The sequence below is a fragment of the Rhinolophus ferrumequinum genome, chromosome 24 (assembly GCF_004115265.2).
Source record: "Rhinolophus ferrumequinum isolate MPI-CBG mRhiFer1 chromosome 24, mRhiFer1_v1.p, whole genome shotgun sequence".
NCBI classification, from domain to species: domain Eukaryota; kingdom Metazoa; phylum Chordata; class Mammalia; order Chiroptera; family Rhinolophidae; genus Rhinolophus; species Rhinolophus ferrumequinum.
Genome location: NC_046307.1, coordinates 6,122,225 through 6,138,874, shown reverse-complemented (window position 1 = coordinate 6,138,874; position 16,650 = coordinate 6,122,225). Strand labels below are relative to the sequence as shown.

At 38.8% G+C, this 16,650-nt stretch overlaps 1 protein-coding gene across 1 annotated transcript in view; it reads right to left on the bottom strand.

Moving 5' to 3' along the window:
• The window catches only part of TRRAP (transformation/transcription domain associated protein), a 119,816-nt gene that overhangs the window by 100,909 nt on the left and 2,257 nt on the right, over positions 1 to 16,650 (bottom strand). The window contains 11 exon segments of the mRNA XM_033095916.1: positions 416 to 554; positions 1,344 to 1,440; positions 2,265 to 2,353; positions 2,556 to 2,633; positions 4,259 to 4,384; positions 5,693 to 5,749; positions 7,316 to 7,399; positions 8,410 to 8,514; positions 9,525 to 9,635; positions 14,710 to 14,759; positions 15,125 to 15,285. Coding sequence (XP_032951807.1) covers positions 416 to 554; positions 1,344 to 1,440; positions 2,265 to 2,353; positions 2,556 to 2,633; positions 4,259 to 4,384; positions 5,693 to 5,749; positions 7,316 to 7,399; positions 8,410 to 8,514; positions 9,525 to 9,635; positions 14,710 to 14,759; positions 15,125 to 15,224 — 1,036 coding nt within the window. The 5' untranslated portion in view covers positions 15,225 to 15,285.

Sequence of the window (16,650 nt, the reverse complement as noted above, 5' to 3'; positions counted from 1 at the left end):
TGAGAAAATTACCACATTAATTCTCAGATTGTTGCAAGGATAAGGGAGAACCCCAGTGGCAAGCGGGCAGGCAGAGAGGTAGAAAAGCAAAGAAAGGTAGGTAGAAAGGCAAAGAAAGAAGGGGAAGGAAAAAGCCAAGATAGCAATAAAAAAAAAAACAAGTTGACTCTAAAATATTTGTACACTGGAGCGAGCTAAAGACTCCGCCCAACAATGAAATGTCAGGCAGAGGATAACCATGTCATCTTACCGCTGTCCAAGACACGCCTCGTATGTAAGTTTCCTTAATAAACTCTTACTATTGAAACACACACACACACACACACACACACACACACACACGAACGTCAGCAGAATCCCACCCCCAAAGATGTGGACAGGGCTCATGCCAGAATCCTAGACAAGGCAGACATACGGTTTCTTAGCTCTGTGGTGAGGATGTGCTTTGCAGCAATCAGAAGCTCCTTTCTGAGGTGTGCAGTCTCAGCGGGACAATTTGACAGTAACTGTAGCATTCCTTTCACCATCTGCTGAGAGTACTTGGTCACCAACTCCTATCAAAATAAGAGGAAAACAACACAGTTAGATTGATTGGCGGGTGTTACGAAAAACCCATTTTATAAACCATTAAAAAATTCAGTAAGACTAAGTGTGGCTCAAAGAACCCTCAGAAAGTAACAGGCCTAATAAACAAGTATTATCCAAAAAGTTTTAATAGTTCATGTGTATACATATTGCCATACCGAAAGGATAGGTAGCAACATAAATAGCAGTTTCTTTTACATAATGGGATTATGGGTGTCTTCACTGTACTTTTCTAATATCTTCCCAACTTTGAACAATGAGTATGTATTATTACTTCATTACTATTATTACTTCATTACTATTATTACTTTATTACTATTATTATTTCATTACTGGGGAGAAGGGAGAATACTGAAATTTTTTTTTACTCTTTACTTAGTCATCCCTTTAATGTAAGTTCTGAATGACATCAGAGGCACCTTTAATCAACTCAAAATAAGCTCTAATCACAATCTCCATTTGAGGTGTTTCAGGAAGGCAATTCACCACAGTTTAACTCAAGCTGACTAAAACATCAAGGGGTGCCTAATTCTGATTTTTTAATGATCCATTCAGTGTTTCCCAGGGTCTGGAGGTGGAAGAAATATAAAGAGGAATTTTGGGAAGTGATGGAAATGTTCTGTATTTTGATGTGTTGGTGGTTACCAACTGTATGCATCTGGCAATTCATACAACTGTTTACATACAAAAGGTGATCTTTTTTGCATGTAAATTATATCGCAGAAAATCAGACTTAAAACAAAAATCAATGAACTTACCTGGTAAATTCTGATGATATAAGCTAAAAATGACAATGTTTTAATCTGAGCAGCAATGAAATCAGCATACAACTCCTTGTTGTAAAGCTTATGTTGTCTGAATGAGAAGTGAATAAAATTCACATTATTAGCTCTTAACTCTTTAGGTGACATTAATATTAAAAGCCTATAATAATTACTGAGCCCCAAAGTTTGATTTCTACACAGACCAGAACAACACAGATGCAACAGTAGACACTCTGCACTTTTATGCAGTTCCAAATAAAAATAAGGTAAAGGGTTTAGAGACATAAAGCAAGCAGTTCTCCAAGCCATTTCATAATGTACCCCACAAAGCCACCCATCCCGCAGACAGCATTAGGGGACCTAGTTGCCCAATGAAAGACCACGTGCTCAGGCCACAGGGGTCGTTAGAGCTGATCACCCTCAGATCCTGCCTTCAAATGACTCAAAGCCAGACAGGACACAAGTCAAGAAAGTAAGTGATAAAGGTCTTAAGAGGGATGCCATAATGTTTGAGAAAAAACTTCAATGATTGAGCATGACAGGTGAGGGGGAGTGAAGGGGGGGGAAAGAACATTCTAGCACTCATGCTGAAAGGAACACCAAGAGCAAAGGCTTGAAGGTGAAAAAGACTTGGAAATCCCATAGCTACAAGTGAGCACAGTAATGCCTAATAACTCTAAACTTACAAAACACCGGAAACCAAGGTATTAACCCATCTTTTCAAAATAAGGAACAAAAATAACTGCTACCATCATCATTGAAATACAAGTTCAAATAGTAAAAAATGAATGTAATTTTACCAAAATTTTATCACTTAAGATTTTTGTGTCTTACAAATGGCAACAACACGTGTATTTTTACTTGGAATGAAAGCGCTGTGACAGTAAGCTACCTCACTGTCCGAAGAAATCTCACCTGGCTTGTGCAGATACCTGAATTGCAATGGTATTCATGATCAAGGGCACAAATTCAGCAACAACATTGTGGATATTCAGTTTGTAGAGCTGAAAGGAAACATCAGATTTTCATGCTTTTACACTCTCTACTACAGCAAAATAACTGGGCATACCAAAGAAACTATAGGAGTCATTACATTAGTTAGCATGTGTGGATCATACACATCCATTTGCCACAGATAATTACATGTGAAGTTTGTCATAAAAGAAGAAGCCAAAAACCCAAGAAACAAATAAGCAATACACATACCTGATACATTAAAACAACAATAATGGGCAATTCTGCCAACACTTTCAGAGAAAGAGATCCTCTTGGAATGATGGAATGCTGTTAAGAGAGAAACAAGCAAGATTGTGGTTATCACTGCGGCACTTCAATAAGCCCCAGTCAATATCCTGCTACCGAGCATCATCCCACTGAAATAAAGAGAAGGGAAAAAACACTGACACATCTTTGTACATGTCTGTGGTGAAAGATGCAAACTATTTTAAAAACAAAGTGCAAAGAACCATTATTTAATAGAGGTATTTATATTTTCCAATGTCATCATTCACCTGTAGTAAAAAACTTCCGGAAAATCTGTCAAAACTTAAGAGATTCAAATCACCTGAGAAAATTTAAATTCATGTCTATTATTTTACTTAAAAGAACAGCAGCAAAAGTACAAATTTACCCAGTTTTATTCCAAAATACTTATAAAAAGAAAATGCTTACAATATAAGAAAAAATTTGATAGTCTTAATTTAATATGTAAGAATTCATAAAACATGTAAGGAAAATGTCAGCCTCAAAATACAAATGGGCAATTGACAGGAATAGATAAGCAAAACAAAAAACAGACTGAAAAACAGAAAGCAAGTTTCTAATTCAGGAAGAGCAAAGGAATGAAAGTTTTATTCAAAATGCAGTTTCTTGGGGCGGCCGGATGGCTCAGTTGGTTAGAGTGCAAGCTCTGAACAACAAGGTTGCTGGGTCCCACATGGGCCAGTGAGCTGCGCCCTCCACAACTAGATTGAAGGCAACGAGCTGCCACTGAGCTGCTGGAGATGCCTCAGCTGGTTAGAGCCTGAGCTCTCAACAACAAGGTTGCCGGTTCAATTCCCGCATGAGATGATGGGCTGCGCCCCCTGCAACTAAAGATTGAAAATGGCAACTGGACTTCAAGCTGAGCTGCGCCCTCCACAATTAGATTGAAGGACAACGACTTGGAGCTGATGGGCCCTGGAGAAAACACACGGTTCTCCAATATTCCCCAATAAAATTTATTTTAAAAATGCAGTTTCTTGTTTATCCCAGCACAAATTAAAACATTCCGCAAAACCATTTCAAGAAATATAGATGATATTCTTAATTCAATCATCAAAGTACAGTCATAGTAAAGGCTTAATACACGTTACCTATGTGGCAGATACTACCTGAAGGCAATACCAGCATTATCTTTACAAAATTCCACAAGATAGGCTTTTCAGATAATGAGAGGGAAAATTAAGGCCAGAGCAAAGGCTCACGGACTGTCTCCTACAGTCAGAAAACCCAAGTGGTGGGGCCGAACTCATCCCAGAGCTTCTGTCCCCAGAGGCCACCTCTCAGGCAATGAAATACAATGTACACATAGTTTAAAGGGACTTTATTAATGTCAAAGCTAAGGACGGAACAGAGGGCCCCAGCCTGGTCAGCTGCTCATTCCAACAGGTGATCCTGGACTTCCACTACAGTTTTATCTTTGTATCTTTGCATCAGTGTTGAGCAAGAGTTCACTCTCTTCGAGGCTGCACAGCAGAATCAGTGATGTTCTCTCACGCACACACTTTTGTTAATCTTAAATGCCTCCAGATGTTTAACGAAAAAAACCAAAAAACTTAAGTGGTCTAAAAAATCAGTATCTCATTTTTTCCTCTCCCAAGTATAGGAGACATGGGTAAAAACAAAGCCAAACAACCGGAAAAACTTACGGTCCTTGTCTCACTGTCCTCACGCTCAGGATTCACTTTCACAGCAATTGTCGTGATCATACCGACCATTTCTGGGGGAGGGACTGTGTTCTCGGGGATCACCTGAGGGTTCTCAAAATAGCGGTTCTACCAAAAAAGAACAGAAATCATCTTTCCGAAAGTCAAACACAATAATCCTTCAGAAAATACAGCTAACGGGCAGTGGAAGAAACCAAATGTCCTCCATGATTATGTTCTCCACAGTATCTGGGGTACTCTTTAAGACCGTGAGGACACCATTCTCCACCTTCGACAACAGAAAAGAAACATATGTTCTCAGAATTTTCTGCTCCTTCTTCCTGACTGAGTAAAGATGAGATGCATGCCATATTAGTTATTACCTCAGTGAGGTGGGAGAATGGACCCCGTCCCTCCAGTTATGAGAAACTGGGAGCTAACCCTTAATGCGTTCACTTTCCAATAGTCTCCTAAACAGAAATCAAAACGGGAACAGAGGCAAAGCACAGAAGGCATTTTTAAAGACCAGAAGCCTCATGGTCATCCTTAGTTCTCAATGGCATTGGAACTTCATGTTAAACAAGACAGCTTCTTATGAAAAGCTCTGACTGAAATGGTAGGTGACACGACTTGGTAATTCAGAATGTAATTAATTTTAAGTTTTTTATTATTAACAGATTAAAATCCTTCAAATACCAAAAGAGTCAATGTCACCGTATGTTCATTTAAAAAAAATTTTAAGCTTAAAAAAAATCTTTAAAATAAAAACTGATAAATAAATTTACGTACAATGATTTTCACCAAACATTATTTGTGATAGTAAAGAATCAAAAATCAGGAAAACCAGCAACAGGGAGATGTTCAAGGTACATGCGTATGACAGGAAATTATGGGGCCACTAAGAACTAGGACTGCTGGGAAAAGAGTCTTGGAAGATGTTCCGAGCTATAACAGCAAGTCCTTCTAATAAGTGAGAATAAAATGGAGAGGAAACGTTTCTCTTCTATTCCACACACTTTTATTTAGTGTTGGCACTGCTTAGAAAGAGTTCTATCAGCATAGGAAAAAATTTTAATGATCCAGAAAAATGCTGAAAGTATATACCACCTCCCCAAATAGCCTTCATGACTGTGAGCACAACCATCCTTAAAAAGCACCAGATGAAACAAAACATCAATGTCAGTGGTTGCTTATAAGTGAGAAAATGATGCATGATTTATCTTGTTGTGTTTTTTTTTTTTGCAAAAATTCTACAGTAAGAACATATTGTTTTTATGCCAAAAATACAGTATTTAACCAGAAGAACTCTTTTTTTTTTAATGGTTGATTTACCAACCTCGATTCTGACCTTCACTAAATATTCCCCAAGTGCACCAAATTCCCTTCAGAATAAGGAAGTAACAATAATAAATCCAAATAATATTTAAAAAAACATACCACTACTTTTGGAAGCTCTTTGTAAATCTGTTTCACAAAATCCAAAAAATGATGAATCTAAAAAAAAGAAAGAAACGACAGTATAAGGAAGATATTTACAAACAGAAACTGCTTACAAGAAAAATGTCAATAGTCTTAATATACCAGAACTCATAAAACAGGTAAGAAAAATGTCAGACTCAAAATACAACAGGCAATGAATGTTAACAACAACAAAAAAAAATACAAAAGACTGACAAACAGATAAAAAGCATTCTAACTCCCGAAAAGCAAAGAAATAAAAATTAAATACCATTCTTTGCCTTTCAAAAAGTAATACTATACCACGCTAGAGAGAGTACAAGGAGAGGAAGATTCTCAGACGCTCTAAGGCAGGGGTTTCCAATCTGCGGCCCGCAGGCCAACTGCGGTCCGCAATCCATTGTTAATTGGCCCGCAGCAAATTCCAAAAATATGTTTAGTTTACTTAAATAAACCAGGTGAGGCAACACGTACTTCACCTCGAGTGAGTGGCCCGGCTGTTTGTGTGTTTTACCGCATATGGCCCTTGGTGAAAAACGTTGAAAAAAGTTTGGACACCCCTGCTCTAAGGGAAGCATTAACTACTGACACCCTTATGGAAAGCAGTTTTATAATATATACCAGGAGCATTAAAACATTAACACCTTAGACCTGGTAATTCTATTTCAATAAACCCTGTGTATGAAGTAATTTGATCTATAAACAAACATTCACTAATAGTCATAAAATAAAAATCTTTGAAATATTTTAAATATCCAAACATAAGGGCACCCATATGTAAGAATACTATGTATCCATTACAAATTAAGTTCATAAAGAATTTTATGATTGGGAAAACGCTTATATATAGTGAATGTGAAAGGAAACAATCAGGATATAAAATGTCATATACACTATTACTGCAATTATATAGAAAACATACATATACATAAGGTGGAGAAAAGGAAAGAAAATCAAAATTATTTTTAAAGATGGAGGGCATTCTATTTTATCGTTATGCTTCTAAATTCCAAATAATCTACAATAGGCATTTACTAAGGTTATCATCAGAGAAGGTATTATATTAATTATTGCTAACAGAGTAATTCATGCTTACTCTGTGGGTGTCAATCACTGTGCTAAGAATTTTAACTTTGACGTTTTAATTCTTCAAGCAATCTTTGAGGATATACTGTGACTGTCCCCATTTTACAGAAAAGGCTCCAAAACACTAGTAGTTTACCCAGTATCACATAGCTACTGAATTGCAGCGCTGAGATTCAAACCCAGCTGACTTCAGAACGCACATCTTAACCCCTGTATAACATAAAATGATTGGAGCTTTCTGGCACATCAGATGTGAATACCAGAACCACCCAAACAGCCGTGCCAGTGTGATTGGTTAACACATATCAAATGCTGAACAAATTCAGTTAAATATTCATACACACATGCAAAATAAAAAAGGTAACTGTTAAACCCATAAAGAATTTCCCCCAATTTAGGCTGTATTCTCTACACTTGAAAGCATCATGTGTTTCGTCAACTCTAAAAGAGAGTAAAAATTTACACCGAACGAACTTGTTAGCACACTTTATAAATTCTATCAGGATAAACACTTACTTCTTGTGTGATGGGTGGCCTGAACTGTTTGTGTAGCTCAATAATTATTCTGAGACAAATGAGAACATTTTCTTCATTTTCCGTCTTTAAAAAAAAGCATTTGAGAGTTATAATCCTGAGGACTTACTTTAATGTAAAGATTAAAGACTATTTTCTAAGCATTTTTCTGCATGCACACCCTCCATCAACCAACTTGGATTTCATATGTTGACAATCATTAACCCACAGAACACAGCTATCCCAGACCGGAAGCTTTCGTGGTCTTGGTGGACCATCTGAAGGGCATTCCAGCAGGGAGTTCCGGTGAGGAACACTCTGACTGTTAACAACTGGCATTTACGGTAAGTCTCACCATGAAAAAAGGTTTAATGGCCCAACTGATATTTTTCATTGCTTGAAGTACTGACAAAAGAATAAACAATTACTGAGCACCCACCATGTACTGGACCTTGTGCTAAACATTTCACACACACACTGTGTGGGGGGTGCCACTCACACTGTACCTTACTACAAGGAAGCTAAGGCTCGGGGAAGGTAAGCAACACGGCCAGTACGACACAGCTAATAAATGGCAGAGCTGGAATCTGAATACAACTCTCTCCCACTCCACAGCTCATCTTCCCAAGGGACCCAGAAACACAACAGAATTCTAAACGAAGCAAGACTAAGAACAGCAAGAAAACAATTTTACAGGTTAACTTACCAGGTACCAGATGGATTAGCCCCAAGAATAAAAGCAACTCTTTATATGAGTATCTACTGTGCTTGACACACACAAAACTAGGAAGCACGAAGCCAAAGATCCCTGTACTGAGTTTGTCAACCACCACCCAATTCATTTTCAAAGATTTCCACTATGTTTAGGCAATTCCCCAGTGACTCAGGAAAAAAAAAAAATCTTCAACTATTCACCTAATGATCTTTCTTAGTAATTTAGTTGGCAAAATCAGGGAAAACAGACATTAAGAAAAGTTTACTCATGTGAACCAGAACTGTAGTGAAAGGGAAAGAGTTGTATAACACTGAATTTTACAATTAGAAAAATCAATGAAAGTTTTGAATATGGCTAAATAACAAGAATTCTCAAAGATTACCTCTAAAAAGCGAAACATCACAGACAAAACATTTTTTGTATGAGGACGAAGATGTTCATTGGTTGGTATTCTGTGAATTATTTCAAGAACTAGCTTCCGCAGTTGCTGGTGAAGAAAAATAAAAAAAATTAATAGAAACTCCTTCCAGGAGTTCCAAGTTAATTCCTTCACATTCTACAAGTGTCGCACACCTAGCCATCTGTGCCCAGCACTAGTAACCACCACGTTACAGGATGGATCCCACTTTACAAAGAGTCCTATGAATTATTTCAATGTAATCCAAATACTTTCAATTATTTCTACAAGTGTGTACCAAATCAGGTAAGCCACATTTTTCCTCTCTCATACCTTACTTCCAGCATAAAGGACACTAGGGTGTGAATGTGGGCTGGATTTAAGATGACAGAGCAAAATACAAATGGAACTTCATTTGAGATCTGCCTTCATAATCTAGTTTAGCTCCTATAATGCTCTCTCCAATTACCTTGGGCCTAAGGACTAATTCCATCACAAGCTGTACTAAGCTTTCATGATTCTGTCCATGAAGCTGATGACTAAAAGGTAGATCAAATATATCAATCTTGAACAGGTACAACATAAAAATGTTTTACTTAGCAATACACTTTCACTAGTATTATGGTAATATTTGTAGAGTTGTTTAGATACATGCTGCAATATTAATAGAAAAAAATGACAAGGGAATATTTGAAAATAATCAAGATGGGTAAAGGGTGAAAAGAGTGGGTGGGGATATAGATAAAACAAAATTAGCCCTGAGTTACAAGAATTGAAATTAGTAAGAGTCGAGTTGGACAATGGGGAGGGTCATTAAATTACTGCTCCTTGTTCTGTATGTATTCTAATTCTTTTATAATAGTGTACATACACACCACCAGAATATAACATGAACTGTAAAAGAGATGGCCTGGACAAAATAAAACCAAGACATTTAACTGAGGAGGCAATGGCCTTGGGCAAAGCTATCCTTACATGACAAACCTCTCTCATTGTTAACTGAAACCATTAAGTTTTTTTTGAGTTGTTTTAATTCATAAATGCTTGCAATCCTAGCACATGATATACTTTTTTCTCATTGATATTTTCAAATAGATTACCTGGGCTGGTTTCTCCTGAAGAAACTGAACTTCTCCATCTTGGAGAAATGTAAGAAATCGAGGGATGATATGTTCCAGGAATGTAGAATATTGAGGAGATGACGTTACATTCTAATTATACAAAATTAAAAGAAAATCCCGTTAAGTTTGTGTACATATTTTCATTTGAAATTCACAGTGTTATAATACCCTCAAAAGAATATAAAACATTTTAGCAGACCCAACAGTAATTTTTAATACTTTTAGATGCTTTAGTGATAATGTAGTTTTAAATAAATTAGGACAATCGTTGCTTCTGAAATCCAATTCAAGAAAAGTAAATGCTAAAATTTACTCTTAGAACTAGAAATACTAATGCTGTGGAAATGCTGAACTTGGAGCCAGTTCTAGGCTGTCTCTGCCACACCCTAAGACCACTGAAAAGTCATTTAGCTTCTACAGCTGAGTTTCATGTGGAAAATAAAGAGCCTAAACAAATTGACACCCTTTTCGAATCTAAAAATCTAATTTATTAATTAGGTATATATGATTAGATTATCAAATCTAATCCATTATTTATCCCAGCACTGATTTTAAAAGGAAAATAAGAAATGAAACTAGAGTTTGAAAATAGTATAGGAAGATGTCTACTAGTGCAGTTTCTGGACCTCAGTCTTATAAACAATTACTTAACCTCTGTGCCTCAATGCCCCCATCTGTTAAGAGAAGATATTATTTCCTGCCTTATGTAATCATGTAAAGATTATGAGTTAATATATGTAAAGCGTATAACACTGTCTAAATATTACCTGTTATTTACAGAGTATCTATGTGCTAAATAAATACCGTTCTATATACTTTTTTATTCTTTATCACTCCAGCCTCACCATAACTGTAAGCTAAGTATTATGCCCATTTTCACATGTAAAGAAAGAGGCTCAGAGAGGTAAAAAACTTGGTGAATGTCAGAGTCAGTAAGTTTTGGAAATGGATTCAAATTAAGAGTATTTAACATCCAAGGTCTTTTTTCCTTTTAAGGTCTCATTTAACAAATAAGTACTGAGCTCCTATCATGTGCTCCATGGAGATAAAATGATGAAGTATATAATTCATGCCCTGAGAGATGAGAGGCAGTGTGTGGTGGGGAAGATAGATATCAAGAGAAGAACTAACGCGGGGGGTGAGGGGGGCAGCCAGGTGGCTCAGTTGGTTGGAGCTCGAGCTCTTAACAACAAGGTTGCCGGTTCAATTCCCACATGGGATGGTGGGCTGCACCCCCTGCAACTAAAGATTGAAAACGGTGCCTGGACTTGGAGCTGAGCTGCGCCTTCCACAACTAGATTGAAGGACAACTACTTGGAGCTGATGGGCCCTGGAGAAACACACTGTTCTCCAATATTCCCCAATAAAATTTTGAAAAAAAAAGAACCATTATCTAAAAAAAAAAAAAAAAAAAACTGAAAAGAACTAACGGGTGGCTGGTTTGCTAAGTGGTTAGAGCGCAGTGCTCATAACACCAAGGTCGCCAATTGGATTTCCACATGGGCCAGTGGGCTGTGCGCCCCCATGACTAGATTGAAAACAACAACTTGACATGGAGCCGATGGGTCCTGGAAAAACACACTGTTCCCCAATCAAAAAAAAAAAAAAAAAGACCTAACAATACAGCATTATGATGGAGGAAGTACTGGCAACGAAGGGAACATCTAACAATAAGATGTAATTTATGGACAGAACCAATAGCAGAGACTGTCTTCCTAAAGAAGTGATGTTTATACTAAAACCTAAGGCCAGTGGGAGTTAACCCCATGAAAAAGTGGAAAAGGAAATGATTCTAAGAAAAGCATATGCAAAGGCACAAAATTATGAGAAAGCATGAGTGTAAAAGGCACTAGAAAAGTCCAGTATGGCAGGAAAGGGAATATAAAATAGCTAAACTTCTACTATCATGAATTGGACAAGCCGTGAGAGGAGGCATCAGGGCAGTGAAATCTAAGTGTCTGGAGCTCCAGATACTGACCTGGGCTGAAGATAAAGATTTGGGGTCTATTACGTAAGGTAATCGTATCGTAAGTGCATAAAGGAAGAAATAAAGAAAAAAGCAGAAAACCAGGTAAGAACGTGGAGCCACAGGGGTAAAAACAAAGTGCTCCAGTTCTTGGAATAGACACCTGAACACCGGTCTCCCAGGCCGACCTGGTGCACAATTGTAGGGGCTTGTGCGCGTGCATAGAACGCCGTGGGGAAGGGCCCCAGGAGCTGGGCAGCACCTCAGCAGCCTCTCCCCAAGCAGACTGTGAATTCACTGGGGACAAGAACTGTGTTTGTCACCTCTCATCCTCAAAGCTTAAGACACCAAGGATTCCACATTCAAGGATTCAAGGAAAAGAGGGACAAGCTTCATACTAGAACGTTCTCAAGAAATCAAGCTCATCTATCTGCACAGAAGCCCACACCAACCACTGATTCCATAGTCTTCAAAATCTGAGCGTCAAATTTCTCCCGGAAAAATGACTCATTCAACAAGTTGCCCAGTTATTCTGCCAGTATTTTAACTCAGCCCCCAACTTTTTGATCCATATGACTTTTTCATGTGATTTCTAACCTGAAGGTATCCTTATTTTCTGTCTTAAAAGGTGGTCCATGTGATGCTTAGTTAGCCTAGAATCTCACCCCTCAGTGGTTAGTGAAATGAATTTCTAAGACTCCTGAAATCATTGGGAATTTTTTAATTTCACTCACTTCATTTAAATGTTTTTTCTGGGGTGGTAGTGATTGATTACCGACTAATGGTCACTCTAGTATCAAATTCTTTGAAGGACTTAGTCATCTGAATTTCAGGTAAATGTCTACGTCACACAGATTTCAAGTCACTCTTTGGAAAAGCCCAAGTATTCTTACTGCTTCACTAACTTTTAATTCTTAATTTTTAATTTTTAATCAGTGCACCTGAGACCAGCCAGGAACTGTGTGACACTAAACAGGAGAGGAAGGGGTCAGACCCTCGATCCAGAGAGCCCCACGCCCACACTCAGGCCTGGCGAATGCGCACGTTCCTACGGGTTCATACACTGCTCTGTGATTTCAGCCTCTCAAATAAACCTACCAGGGCTCTGGTTCTCTCTTATCGGTTCTTCCAATAAAATGCAGAATGCAGGCCTATTTTGTTCTACCCCCAGCCTTTTTGAACAGCTTGCATTGGCAACTTGGGCAGAAGAGAAAGCTCTTTAGCTGAATTTCTAAAAATCTGGATTTTTTTCCAGCTCAGTTCAAGAGAGCAAGTCTTTGAAAACATCTTTCAAACAAAACAAAAACAAACAAACAAAAAACCCTACCAAATGAAAAGAGTATCCATTCCTACAGATAGTAGGGTATCTGATTCCATCCCACTAACTTTTATTTAATGTTTATTCCAAGCCAGAGGCTAGGAAACATTTTATCTATTGTTCTTAACCACATTAATTCTATGAGAAAGGTTTTCTCATTCCCACATTGAAAACAAGAAATGTGACTTTCTCTTCTGCCTATGAGACTGGCACCATACTAACTGTAGAGTTAGACAAAACCTGCGAGCACAGGTTTCAGGTAATGGACAGCAGGCAGTGCAAGACCACAATCTGCAAGAGAAGGGAAATTCACAAGCTGAGCCCACGGTCACCATGGCTCTCTGCCTAGGTCCAATTTCCCAACTGGGGCTCAGCAGGCTGGGGCCTAAGGAGAGCACAGTGGTCCTGCTGAGCTGAGGAGCAAACACCGGAGCTCAGGGCAGCTGAAGTGGCTGGAAAAGGGAACTACAGAATGGGGGTGGGGATGGTCTCCCATGTGCCCTTGAAGCCTTGACTGAGGGCTGAGCTGTACTACAGGTAAGGAAGGCAGCGTTAAGACTACCTACCTAGGCTGACCAGAGTGGGATCTCTCAGATGACCGGAGATATCAGAGGTCTAGCAATGTTCGAGGATGGTGGGGGTCCTGCCCAGCCACCGTGCAAAGAACTTCTTAACACCTCGATAATACCCCAGACATCCCGCTGAGGAAAGACCATTTTCTAGAGTGAGGCCTATTCCAGACCTGTCCCAACACATCCGAAATTCAACCTCTGATGAAACACCTTGGGCTTCCCTCACATCCTCCCGACCACAGCATAAAACCAAGGTTACACAAGGTCAGTGAGATCAACCAGCAACTGAACTGCCGACTACAATAAAAACATCAACACACGGGGTGACCGGTTAGCTCAGTTGGTTACAGCGCGGTGCTCTTAACAACAAGGTTGCTGGTTCAATCCCCACATGGGCCACTGTGAGCTGTGCCCTCCTTAAAAAATAATAATATCAACACATTTCAAAGGGAGACAACAGAAAGTACAGTCCCTACATTTCACACACAATGTCCAGTATATATTTAAAAACTACTAGGCATGCAAAGAAACAGGGCAACGTGACCCACAGTCAATAGAAATCAACCTTTATAGTGCCCAAATATTGCATTTAGCAGACAGACTTTAAAGTAGTCATTATGAATATGTTCAAAGAATAAAATGAAAATATGGTCTAATAAATGAAGACAAGGAATCTGCAGAGAAGTGAAATCTGTAAAGAACCAAGCGGAAATTCTAGAGCTGAAACTATAATAACTGAAATTTTAAAATGCAAGTTAAATATAAATAAACTGAAATTTAAAAATAACATCCCACCAGACTGGAAATGACAGAAAAATAGTCAGTGAGCCTGAAGGCAGATCAACAGAAATTATCCAGTCTAAAGAACAAAAAGGAAAAACAACTGAAAAATGAACAGGGCCTAAGGGACCTAAGGGACAATATAAAATTGTAGTTTATGAGGCCCAGAAGAAACTGCTTGATCAAGGTCACAGAAGTTATAAGTAATTGAGCCAAAACTGATACCCAGATCTCATTCCACAGGCATACTATCTGTTGCCTGGACATAAATTCACGGTTGGAATGCATCCTGAGAAGTATATGCCTAAAAGAGCTACCACATTTAAAAATGAAACAATGTTAAACAACCAAAACCAAAGCAACTACCACTAGTATGAAGCTGGACAATGCAGTATACAAATTTTCAAATTTCAATTTTAAAATACAATAAATTACATTAAGAGAGAATGTTTCCTGAGTTACTAATAAAAAGATTGCCCATGAGAATATTTACCTCAAAGTGAAAAGTATAAAATATAAAGCTCATACCTCAAAATTTTCACTAACTTCTTGCATCATTTTTAACTTTGTTTCATCAGCTGTAAATGGCAAAACAAATCATCAGGTAATTGAAATTACATTAAGTATGCTCCTAGAATTCCTGGATTTAATAAGAGAAGCAATCAGATCTTATCAGTTTGACTGTCATGGTCCAACAGAAGGCACATAACTAGTTCCCTACAACCAGTCACACACATTCATACTCCCGGACATACATGTGCATGCACAGACAAGGAGAGACACATACACGCAAGCGCACACACGCACACAGGCCTCCACGGGGCTCCAGCCAGTAATGCTCATCACTTTGCTTCTCCACAAGGCAGAGAAAGGGAAACAGCATTTGAACTGAGATGAATGGGTGCATTAATGCAATTCTTAATGACAAAAAGGATCAACTTACGGGTATTTACATCTGTGAGAGCTGCTACAAACTGAAGGTATTTTTTCATCAGAGTGGTTTGGTCAACCACTGTGGCCCCTTGTGTTGCAACAAATGCCATTTTTCTTTTGAGATAGTTTGTTTCTCAATATTAAAGTATCAGGTCCATGAGTTCACCCAGCCTATGAAAAGAAACGCACTGGTTAGTCAACTTATTAAGGGCACAGGCTCACAATCTCTATGAAAATCCTAAATGCTTGCATTTATCTAAATACTTTTGCAGTAATCCAGACTACACTACTCCTTCTGCTTTTTAAAACAATAAAATTTGCCTAAATCCATTTTATCTATTAATTTCTAAACATGACTTTTCCACACAGATGTTTTCTAGACAGATGCTACAATATTTCCTTCTTTTTCTAGGCCAGGGCTCCCCAAACTTTCTCTATCAAGAGCCAGATAATACCAGGGGTGCCAAAAAATGTATACACATGACTTGTATTCATCTTTTGTTATCGGTATGTATTAATACAATTTTAACACGTTTTTCCTTTCTTAAAATGTGTATTGGGGTGGTCGGCTAACTCAGTTGGTTAGAGTGTGATGCTAACAACACCAAAGTCGCTGGTTCGATCCCCCCATGGGCCACCATGAACTGCGCCCTCCTTAAAAAAAGTGTATACATGCGATCTGCCACAACTACTCAGCTCTGTTATAGCAAGAAAACATCCATGGACAACATATAAATGAATGAGGGTAGTTGTAACCTAATAAAACTTTATTTATGGACACTGAAGTTTGAATTTCATACAATTCTCAATTGTCATGAAACAATTATTCTTCTTTTAATTTTTCCCCCCATTTAAAAATGTAAAAACCATTCTTAACTCATTGGCTGTCCAAAACCAGGTATCAGGCTGGATTTGGTCATCAGACTGTGGTTTGGCCACCTGGGCTAGGTGACTGATACTCAAACTTCAGTGTGCTAATTAAATCACCAGGTGCCAAACAAAGGTGGATTCCTAAGAACCACACAGAGACCACCTGGAGACGTGGTGCAGTGAGGAGCCCAGGATGCTGTAAATTGTTTGCAGCTGACGCACAGTAAGCACTCAAAAAACGCTCCGTGAGGTGGCTCAGTTGGTTAGAGTGTGAACTCTGAACAAGAGGGTTGCCAGTTCCATTCCCACATGGGCCAGCGGGCTGCGCCCTCCACAACTAGATTGAAGAACAACGAGCGGCCACTGAGCTTCTGGTCAGCCTGATGGCTCAGTTGGTTGGAGCACATGCTCTCAACCAGAGGGTTGCCGGTTCCACTCCTACAAGGGATGGTGGGCTGCGCCCCCTGCAACTAAGACTGAACAACAGCAACTGGACTTGGACCTGATGGGTCCCGGGAAAAACACACTGTTCCCCAATAAAGTCCTGGAAATACACACTGTTCCCCAAGACAGTCCTGTTCTCCTTCCCCAATAAAAGCCAGATGGCTCAGCTGGTTAGAGAGCGAGCTCTTAACAAGGTTGCCGGTTCAATTCCCACATGGGATG